The following is an 11,172-nucleotide window of genomic DNA, read 5'->3' on the forward strand; positions in this document are numbered from 1 at the left end:
GAGGTGTGCTACCAGGCCAGATTAGGCTGGACTGGGCTGCCACTGATCTCTTCCAGAGGTGCTGCAGGCTGACAGGGAAAGAGAAGGCCTCTTTGTTTGGAACTGGCACTGGGGGGGAGGCGCTGGGGGGGGGGGGGGGGGGCAGAGTAACCCAACTCCTTCCCAGCTGGGTGGAGAAGGGAGGTTTTGAAGAGGGACTGGGGCTGGAGTTGAGGCTGGTCCCAAGCCAAGCACTGAGGCTGGGGTTGTGATTGGGACCATGGGAGGAGCTGAGAGAAGAAGGCCGGGGCTGGAGGTTGAGACGAGAGGCCTGGCACAGGGCTGGGACTGGGCCTGAGGGTTTTAGAAGGAGGCGGTGGAAGGCCCTGTAACCGGGCAGAAAAGTGTCGAGGGGAGAGGGGGAGGTCTGTAGGAATGTCCACGGAGGTCTGTCATTTCTTACCCCCCCCCCCCCACACACACACACACACACACACACACAAGGAAACGTGTGTGTCTCTGTGAAGTGTACGTGCTCTTGAAAGCCCGACGGCAGTCTACTTTCATGACGCAAGCCCTTCCCCTCAAAAGCATGCACCAGATGTGGAGCGTCAGCAAACACACATGCTACCACCAACAGACCAAGGGTCATCTCCCTTGTTTGTGTAGGTAGCAAACGCGTGTGTACCTTGCCCTGGACTCGTGTGTGTGTGTGTTTGTGTGTGTGTGTTTGTTTGTGTGTGCTGGCTCATTAATGGGCTGATACACACACACACACACATTTGTTTTGGACTTATTCCAGGATCCAAAGCCAGACACTATCACAGCATAGGCATTTCATCATCCTATCATGGCTAGATTACATCCACAGTCCGACCCTGATGACTGACAGACACCAAAGCAAAGTGTCACTTAATAACAGATTAGCAACTCTGGAAAAGAACAATAAAGGCGTCGGTTAGCTGGCTGGCCTGGCCCATGGCGATGTCCCTTAGTCGGGAGGGGAAGGGAACAAACTCCAGGCCCAGGTCCTGGAGGACTTCCACTATCTGGGACTTAGCAGGGGATCGACTGCAGAGCGTTGTCCAGGCCCAGGGCTCGGAGTCTGGCTTGGGTTTGAGGAGTTTGGGGGAGGGGGTGAGAGGGAGGGGTATACAGTGCGGTTTGGGAGGAGCTGCATGGGGGTGGAGGGGATGGAAAAGACCTGGGGAATGGGAAAAACCCCACACAGCCCCACTAGAATCTCCTCCCATACAATATATGAAATGGGTGCTTCGGGAGGTAAAAACTGGATCAATCCGACAGGTCGTGTTTCCGAGGCATGACACCTGGCCAGATCCTGTCTGCTCCCCCGCCTGCCTTTCTCTCCCGGCGTTGAGGGTGGGTCAGAAGGACTAGGGGCTCACCATGCCCTCTTATTGGATCAGGGGGGGGGGGGGGTGGGGGGGGATTCTAACGGAGAGTACGGACAGTACTTCTAAACATCCCCCCCTCCCCCCCCCCCCCCCCCGCCCCTTAACTCCCAACTGACCTCACTTCCTTCTTGTCCAACCCCTCCCCTCCAAGGTTTGATCAAGCTCTCTCCATATCTCTCTTTTCTGCACCTCACTGGGGTCCATCAAAGGTCCTGTTCCTTCAAATCAAGCTAGCACATCCACGATGTGGGAAGCTGGTGTTTATGACTTGTCGGGTTAAATTAAGGTTAAATAAAACTGAAAACAGTTTGTATTAGTTCAACTCGATTACACCAACAAAAGCTACCATGTAACCCCATACTCACCGTGCAATGCACTGGATCCAAACAGGATGTTGTTGAGCTTGGGAGAGATTGAGACCAGACAGGAAAGTGTGTGTTCAAAAGAATAGAGTGCTGTTGGGCGTGGATTCTGTCACGGAAAGTTTGCGAGTGGAGGACCAGGGTCAGAGTTCAGAATGTGAGTCATGCCTTTATTATCTTTTAAAGATCTTTCCAGAACACTGTAGGGGAGAGAGAGAGAGAGAGAGAGAGAGAGAGAGAGAGAGAGAGAGAGAGAGAGAGAGAGAGAGGAGAGAGAGAGAGAGAGAGAGAGAGAGAGAGAGAGAGAGAGAGAGAGAGAGAGAGAGAGAGAGAGAGAGAGAGAGAGAGAGAGAGAGAAAGAAAGAAAGAGAGAGCGAAGGAGACATGGGTGAGAGAAATATTGGGAGAAAGAGAGGGACAGAGATGGCGTAGGGCAGAACAGAAAAACAGACCGTGTTATGACTAATGTCTGGAAGAGAGAACGCCCCCCCCCCTCTTCCCCCCACCACCCTCTCACTATTTCCAGTCTCTGCTCCGTCACGCTGACCTCTTCTCCCTCTTGTCCAATCCACCCCTCCAAGGATTGCTCAAACATTCTCTCTCTTTCCCTCTGTCCCCCTCCCTCTTCCCTACCCCTCTTCCCCTTACTGTCTCTTTCTCCAGTTGGCTAAAGTGGGTCAGTGTTCTGAAAGAGAGAGAGAGAGAGAGAGAGAGAGAGAGAACTTCCAGGAAAGACCTTAGAAGGCCGCAACCTGAACTCATTTGGCCTCGCCGAACGTAGCTTTGTTCCAGTGTGTGAAGAGAGGTGGTGAACTCTTGAACACGGAGGCTTAACTTTGCCATAGTTGAACGCACTTGTAGTCAGTCACTCGGAGAGCAAAGGCACGTCGGAACGCTGAGAGGGAGAGAGAGCGAGAGGGAGAGCAGGAGAGGGGGGAGAGAGATCGATGTAGGGAGAGAGGGAAAGAAAAGGAGAGAGAGAGAGAAGGGGAGGGGAGAAAAGAGGTTTCCAAGAGCCTTTGGCAGGAGTCTCAACAGGAGCAGACATACCCATCCCCCCGCCACCTCACCCCTACTTGGGTCCCAACCCCCGCCCTGCCTCGGAGGAGAGGTAGAGGAGATGTGAAGGAGAAGAAGAGACTGCGAGGAGGAGGAGGATGAAGAAGGGAAGGAGGAGGGCGAGCGCAAGAAGGGGAGAGGAAGGAAGAAGAAGGAGGGGTGAAAGGTCAACTACGGGGGGGGGGTTGGAAACAGGAGAGGAGGCAGCCAATGTGTGTGTGTGAATCTGTGGAGGGAGAATGGGAGGAGATGAGTGTGTGTGTGTGTGTGGGGGGGGGGGCGTTGACACTTGGGTAAGCAGCCAGGAAACGAGCCCCAGGTGCCACTAGCGACAGTCAACCTTAACCAGAAGGTACTGGAGGGTCAGTAGTATGCAGGCGTGCCCATGGACTGTTCTTCAACATCTATCTTATCGCTCAATAAATGTTACGCAAGACACCATAGTGAATGTTGTGTTGACAGTGTCGTATAACACTGCTTTTCCTGTACAACCGTCCTCCTTTAAGAGGTGGGACTGCAGCCCAATGCATTGGAGTAAACGTCCTGTAATCACCCATGCATCCACACACAGAGCTCCGTTAAATGGGAGATAGAGAGTCTGATGAGAGTATCAGAGTAAAGAGAGAGAAAGGTATATTTAGCTGTTCCACAGAGCTGTTAGGCTCCTGTGGGTTTGCAGTAATGACCCGTCACACACAGATTACTAGCTACCCAGAAACCCGAAACCTGAAAGCCTAGATTTAGAATGGAACTAAACACAGCCTTATTTCCAGAAAGATCAGTTGAACGTTGCAGACTTGTATGGACATTTCTGATGATGTAAGAGGAAGTTCTCTGCTAAAATTGTTGATTTGAATTTCCTGGTTATATTCCTGATTACTGTTATTATTGCTGAAATTCTTTCGGTTCTCAGTTCTTTCAATTCTCTCAAATGGCTAAACCATTTGAATACTCCCATGAACACGTACAATACACCGTGAATCAAACCGGTTCTTTCGTTCGGGCAAACATGACTGCATTCTCCAGGTGTCATCGTGAGTTCTGAGAGATGAGACACTTTGCTGCTTCAAAGAGCTTGGTCGGCAGGCCGCGACTCGTTTTTCTGTTTCTTTCTTTTCTCTGCCCGACCTATCATTTTAATCCTGAGAACTACCCAACAGTGGGTCACTGTGAGCCCTACCCCTGCTAGGCTATCAGAATCTTGCAGCTCTGGGACATATTGACTGACCAGGGTTAAGCTGAATGGACGGATTCAGCCATGAATGAGAACATTCAGAGCACATCTTGAACGACTTCAGCAGAGCCGTGTGTGTGTGTTGCGCTACACATGTGTATACCAGATGACTGTACCTCCCAACAGACAGTCCGGCAACGCCACACAGACAGGCTTTTCATGAGAGAGAGAGAGAGAGAGAGAGAGAGAGAGAGAGAGAGAGAGAGAGAGAGAGAGAGAGAGAGAGAGAGAGAGAGAGAGAGAGAGAGAGAGAGAGAGAGAGAGAGAGAGAGAGAGAGAGATGGGCCTTTCCTGGAGCAGGCTGCCCTGCCCCAGTGGAGAACAGGCACAGCTCTGTAAACACACACAGGCGCACACACAGAGCAGTAGAGTATCAGCACTGTTTGACTAGTAGTGTGTGTGTTTGTGCCCTTTTTTAAATGCAGGTAGCCTGCCTGCTGCTAATCAGCATTCCCAGAGTGAAAGCATATGCATGACACCACAGAACACTTTCACTCTTGCATGACTGTCGTCACAAAACCAGCATGTCAACGTCATCCGGCTCTCACTAGCCCCCCACACAACCTGTGTGAACAATCCAAAGTGTCTAACAGATGTATAGGCCTACTGACAGGTGTACGGTGAATCGTTGAATCAGAGTAACTAGTCTATTCATGTACGTAATATGTAGTAAACTATGGATAAGTTAGATACTGTAGAATCTCGGTTTGCCCTCAATATATATATATCACAATATATATATATATATATCACATGAACATGACATTTTACGGGTACTGGATTGGAGGGAGGCTCAGGCTGGAGTTGAGGCTGGAGTTGAGGCTGAGGATAAGGCTTGGGGGGGGGGCAGGATACGGCTAGGCCTGGAGCTCAGGATGTGTTGGGCTGGGGCTGAGGTTGACAGGATTGGACGCCATGTTGGTTTTTGTCCAAGGAACTAAGACTGGAGAAAGGGTGTGTGTGTGGGGGGCGAGGGCAGAAGAGGACGAGGCTAGGGCTGGTCTGGGGTTAAAGGGCTGTCTAGTGTGGAGGCCATGTTGGTTTTGGGCATACAGAGGGGGCTCCTGTAGGAGTAGGGATGAGGGATGAGGGATGGGGGGTTGATTGATGACCCTGACATTTCCTGTCATCGACACAGTGCTAACTGGGAACTGTTCCACAGAACCCTATGAGATTCTGGGCAGCGGGATGTCAGGACGATCATTCAAAGGACTCTGGAATCCAGAAGAAAATGAACTCTGATTATCAGATTTCAAGTAAAGACCTGGGAATTTGTATTCATTTCTTTTACCAGTAAAGTTGTTAACATTTCCTCAAGCTATCATTTTACAACCAGCCTAAGCTAACCCAGTAGACATACTCAGAGGTGGACACAACACAAGAACACTAACAAAGACCCGGCAAGCAGAGCTGCTAATATACTTACAGTAGCTAATCACTAGACCAGTGTGTGTGACCTGACACAACTTGCTGAGGCTGAGCTGAGTAAAAGGGATTTGGAGACCCTTCCTTTCAGACATCTACCTTGACTAGCTGGACTAGTAAGTCTGTTGCCAGGCAGAGTACAACCCAGGACTAGTATGAGAGAAAAGACAACACTGTACGGCTGACTAGCAATGATATCTAAACACCGCAGCAAGTGACCCGACTCTACTGTCTAATAAGACACTTTGAAGATATATTTTGCGGCATAGAGGTACTCTCGCAAAAACAGGGGAATAAGTGGGGACGTTTTTTTTCAATGATCTGATACCGTGATGAGTGTACCGTATGGCAGCTATAAAGTTGTAAAGAGCCACGATTTGAATTCCGCCGTCCACCGTATCATTGTTTTCTGCTTTGAAGGCCTGCTGGTATCTGCTAGTGGTTATCCGTCTAGGCCAAGACGCTGATTGGAAGGAATGGTATGTACGCAAAATAGACTACACACCTTGAATATGGTGTCACTTATTGTATTAAGGAACCTGAAATACAAGGTATACAAGGTACAGTACACAGAGTAGAGACAAGCATCCACAGTTGATGTGGAAGCAGACATTGCACCCCCCCCCCCCACACACACACACACACACACACACTTCTCCATCAATCTCAAAGGAGATTGGGTTACAGCTGAAAACAGTTTGCATTGTCGTGTGGAATGCCATGTCAACAAAAGCTAAGGGGTGAAAGTGAGTGTGTGTGTGTGAGAAAGACAGAGGTGTGTGTGTGGGGATGGTAGGGAGGGTTTGCCCTCAAACCCAAGGAATGGAGAGGGGGAGCACTGGAGATGGGGAACAAAGACATCACTCTGTTCTCATGCCATCCGAGAATATCAACCTTTCCTCAGTCCACACACACACACACACACAAGTTTGTACAGTCTGCTGCCTCACACACACTTACGACCTGAATTCCCTCACTCGCAGAGCCTCACTGTACATTTAGCCAAGTCAAATCCACCCAACAACAACAAAAACAACATAGATTGATGTCAATGTGTAAGCACAACCGATTGGACCTCTGCAGTATTGTTTGAAACGTAGTATACATTGTTTTGGCTCTGCCCTTGCAACAGTAACCAGATGGATAACGTCTGTATATTTCAGTAGTGTCTGAGTCTCATCCTGTGAGCCAGCTGGATGACCCCTATAAAACACGCACACAGGCGCGCACGCACACGCGCGCACACACACACACACACACACAGGCCCATAGCTCCCTCTAGAAGCTGTAATGGAACCCATACCTAACGCAGTTACATAACTTGAGAATGGGGAAATATTGCAAGACCAGCTGGGGAAGTTTGGCATCAAGTATTGACATCAGTTCACTCTTTTGCATGGCACTTTGTGGGTTTAAATTGACCCAATGTGTGCATAACTTCATAAAACGGATTCTATGCAACAAAAAAAAGAACTTACAGGAACTATATACGAAACTTTTCTTCAAACAGCAATCAACATCTTTTTTGTGTGTTTTTTTTTGCTCTAGGCTTTTGTCTGTATACCTGAACTCCTTCAACAATGCTTAGGAGTGCAGGTTGTCTAAATAATCGGATCATCATTGACTCCGTGTCCATCCGCTCGAGATCTAAGCTCATCAAGTAACAAATCAATTATGAACTTGTAGGTGTGTGTGGGACTTGACAATAAAATATGATAATGCGGGGTTTTACATCACCATCATCACTTACGGTGCTAAACAACACATTGTCGCTCTCTCCGCCTTCAGACAGCTCGCTCAAATTCCGATCCCAATGTAAAAATGACTCACTACTGTCCAATATTTCCATCCTTCACGACCTTTAACGCTGTCTGACTCACGATGCGCCCTAGATGCACCAAAACCACCTCTATTGGTCCTTGAATGATACTTTCTTGTAGCGGAGATGGAGAAAAATACTCCTTTGTAGAGTTATCAATAGCAAAATGTTGTCAACTATTTCTTATCCGTTTATGAGAAGTTACTAAAACTTGTGAGAGCGAGACGGAGTTGCTCCTCCGTTGCAACGCCGTATTGCCACCGTCCAAAAGCTTTACTCCAAATGACAACGTATACGGTATGCAGCATACACCATACAGTGTTCCTTGTTGCGTCTTGTTTATTTCCTTGGCGTACAGTTCAAATGACTTTCCTCCTCTTTTCCTTAATGCAGTTCGTTCGCCACCACTAGCCCAGACCGACAGGAATGTAGGGGGCGTGGAAATAGGTGGAGGGACCGACAACGAATTATTTTAAGGAATAAATAATATGATAACCTTGTAAATATGCAGGCAGCATCTCTGTACTGCAAATGAAATATAGAGGAATTGTCACTTTCACATAAGCCAATTAGTTAAACAAATCGATAGATCTATGAACATTAGGGATGTGGGTGAATCCACAAGTTCTACACAGTGGGTAAGATCCGCCCTTAAACATTTAGATCGGACCAATCAAGCGAATTCGTCTACTCAACATCTTCCTAAACACATTTCTAGACAGTGTTTGATTGACAGCCCAGGAGACCAACACGATCCAATTTAGTCCGAATGTTTTAGATTGACAAATGGGGTAGCCAATTAAGTCACACATGCAGACTCATTGTAACGAATCCGATAGCGACAAGAATACCTTTCACTAAAACCCGCCTCCGTAAGCATGCATTGCAACCAATGAAACCCCTCTAAAATATTAATACGGTCAGCGCGAATGTTGAGCTGCACTTTCCTTGCAATTCCCATGATTGAATAAAGTACTGTGAAGGCATTTGCTGAAGGCCGTAGCGATGGAGTCCACATTGAGGGGTAGACGAATGACATTTTGTATGATAATTTCGGACAGCATGCGTGTTTGCCTGTCGTAGCGTAGCACATTTATATTTTTATATCAATATATTGGGGGGGACGGGACATTTTGACCAGATTTGAATATTTGGGGGGGGATGTGTCCCCCCCAATAGATATTATGATTACGGGCTTGCATTTGCTGATTAATATACATGAAGCTGACGTGCAAATACTTGTTAGCATTCTCCTCGAAATATTTTGTTATTAAATACACATTTTGGGAAAAAAAATATATTATCAAAATGATGCATACAAGGAAACTAAACTACATGTTAATAACGTTCAATCACAAATAACAGTCCTGGAGATTTCAGTGAATAGAACTTCGAGAAATGAAAGCAATATCATTCAAGACATCCCACCTCAACAGAATATTGAGACACTGATGGTGTGTGAGGTTAGGGGCAGGAGAATAGAATGTTAGGGGCTCTGGGAAAGAAACGTCAGCGGAACCATCGTACATGACAATCCATCGTAGGCAAACAAAGATTAGGGGGAAGTTGACATGAAGCAGGAAATAGGTGAAGAAGGAAATAGAGAGTTGGGCAAGCTTCATTTACATCATCAACAACAGTGACCAACAGTGATTTCTTGTGTGGGACTCCAAAAAGTCCCCTGGTTATACATTAAACACAATACTCCAATGAGTAAAAAGAACAACAAGTGTAGATACTACAGAATAGATGAAGAGCATAACTAATTTGTTACATAAACAGGGCATGTGTTCACACGTTTCTTTAATGCAGAGATGCATTTTGGATGTCTCTTTTCGGGTCACCTCTTAAAGAGGCCATGGTGTCACGACATATTCGGTCCCCCTCGAGTGGATTATGCAACTCCCAACTTTGTAACTATTGTAGAGTGGTCGTACAAAAGCATCTTCCGACTTGCAGACGGCGGCAGTACAAAAGCATCTTCTGACTTGCAGACGGTGGCAGTGCAGAGCGCCCTTCAGACTCGATCTCGAACGTTGTCACTCAAGAAGATAATATTGTCTAGAGAGCGAGAGAATAGAAACATGAGTTCAAGGATCCTGAAAGACAATTATGACGACGATGCTGCCACACTGCAGCGGATACATGTGTGTGTGTGTGCGCAGACCTGCGATGATGGTGGTGGCTTGGCGTCTGACGCTGTTCTTGTCCACATACTCTCCGTAATCCAGCTTCCCTTCCACCAGGACTCTGGACCTACAGCAGGTGGTTGGCGGCACATCAAAACACGCACAAGATAAGTGACGTGGTAAAGCCATTCCTACCTCCGGGGCCTTACATTGCTCCTTTGACAGCGGAGCGAAAACAAGGCGTTAGCCTCGCTAAGACCACGAGGGTGGGCAAGCTGGTGAAGCACATACCCTTTCTTGACGTACTGGTAGGCCACGTCTCTGAGGCCAGGCTTGAACACCGACACGCGGTGCCATGTTGTCTTCTGACTGACGTCACCTGTAGAACAGACCATAATATGACTCTCCAAGTCTCCTCACACACACACACACACACGTGCGCACACACTGTTTAAAAGGTCAATACACACCTGTGGGGGTCGTCTCTCCCTCGCCGGAGCGCCACATCTCGTTGGTCGCCATGGAGAAGATGGTGACGGGGTTGCGTCCGTCCACCTGCCTCATGACTGGGTCCTGACCCACGCGGCCCAAAAGCTGCACGCGGTTAATCGCTGTCGGGGAGGAGCGGGGCATACACATCACACACCATACTGGCTACTGAAAGATGGCAAGATACATTTACCTTAACCAAAATAGCAACTGGCATAATTGCCAATTGATCAAAGCTCACAACGAGTCAACCATCGGTACTCAAGCAGCAAACTAAATAATGGAAGCCTTAACCTGAAAACCAAGGGAAAAAAAACTCAGTCCTCACATCTTTCCAGGATGAGACTGGCGTCTGTGGTGCTGTGTCTGACCAGCTGTCTCATTACCTATGGGGAATCGCACACAAAGAACCACACAGTCAGTACTTCTCTGAAATGAACATGATTATCTGTCACTGGAGCATCCGGCGGAGGAACTTTTGAGATACAAACGGCGAAATACAACTCACCTGTGCTGTAGCGCATCTCAACATCTTTTCTGTACTGGATGTTTTTGGAACGAAGAAATGTCTGTTGAAGACATTGGTGAACAAAATGTCGATAATTCTGACGTATGCATATAGTCATTTCAAAAGTTATTTAATTAAGATATTTTTTGCATGCTAGGTGATTTAGCTAGTATGCATGGAACGTCATGAGCCTGCTAACGTTCGTAATTCGACAGAAGTTAGTTAAACAAATTCAGGTCAGTGGACTATGTCTTACTACTATAATTAAAATTGTGTTTAATGCGTCCAACAAACAATTTTGCAATGTCCCCTAGCAAGTGGCTAACAGTGCTAGTAGTGCTGGTAGTAGTGGCAACGAGGTTGAACTAGCTGGTTAGCAACTATCTTAAATTAAATTTAGCTCGTACATACAATCTTCAAGTAGGCGATGTGTATTTCTTTTGAAGCCAAAACATTTTGTTCTGGTTTGTATCTCTTGTAACGTTATACATGCTTAACAGAAATCTTAAATGAAACTTACGAGTTGCAAGACTTTGTAGAAGACGCCAGTAACCTCACGCTGTTTCCGTTCCGTCTCCAAAATGAGTCGGACTGGGGTATCGGCACAATATGGACAAGAGGTGCATAGTTCCGCCCTTAACCAACAACAGTGTATTTGTTGTCATTTTTTATGTTCATTGTGTAGATAATTTTACACAACATAAAATCTGTCTCTAGCATACTTATACTGCATTTATTTCATAAATAAACATG

The 11,172-nt window shown here is 47.1% G+C and overlaps 2 protein-coding genes across 3 annotated transcripts in view; both read right to left on the reverse strand.

The window, feature by feature from the left end:
• The window catches only part of creb3l2 (cAMP responsive element binding protein 3-like 2), a 19,447-nt gene extending 11,096 nt beyond the window's left edge, over positions 1 to 8,351 (reverse strand). Inside the window, 1 exon segment of the mRNA XM_062482834.1 lies at positions 7,225 to 8,351. Within this exon segment, the coding sequence (XP_062338818.1) occupies positions 7,225 to 7,323 (99 nt within the window). The 5' untranslated portion in view covers positions 7,324 to 8,351.
• A 180-nt stretch (positions 8,352 to 8,531) lies between these two features.
• Positions 8,532 to 11,049, reverse strand: ssbp1 (single-stranded DNA binding protein 1). 2 transcript variants are annotated; one of them, XM_062482940.1, is made up of 7 exons: positions 10,831 to 10,905; positions 10,420 to 10,480; positions 10,240 to 10,297; positions 9,893 to 10,033; positions 9,714 to 9,801; positions 9,461 to 9,549; positions 8,532 to 9,354 (listed from the first exon to the last, which is right to left on the reverse strand). In XM_062482940.1, exons 2-7 carry the CDS (start codon positions 10,441 to 10,443, stop codon positions 9,311 to 9,313), a joined length of 444 nt encoding a protein of 147 aa, XP_062338924.1. In that variant the 5' UTR covers positions 10,444 to 10,480; positions 10,831 to 10,905; the 3' UTR covers positions 8,532 to 9,310. The 2 variants fall into 2 exon arrangements, with proteins under 2 accessions (XP_062338924.1, XP_062338923.1); XM_062482939.1 differs by lacking the exon at positions 10,831 to 10,905 and adding an exon at positions 10,940 to 11,049 and having other exon boundaries at positions 8,533 to 9,354.
• Positions 11,050 to 11,172: the final 123 nt, after the last annotated feature.

This window comes from Osmerus eperlanus, chromosome 17, assembly GCF_963692335.1.
Source record: "Osmerus eperlanus chromosome 17, fOsmEpe2.1, whole genome shotgun sequence".
NCBI classification, from domain to species: domain Eukaryota; kingdom Metazoa; phylum Chordata; class Actinopteri; order Osmeriformes; family Osmeridae; genus Osmerus; species Osmerus eperlanus.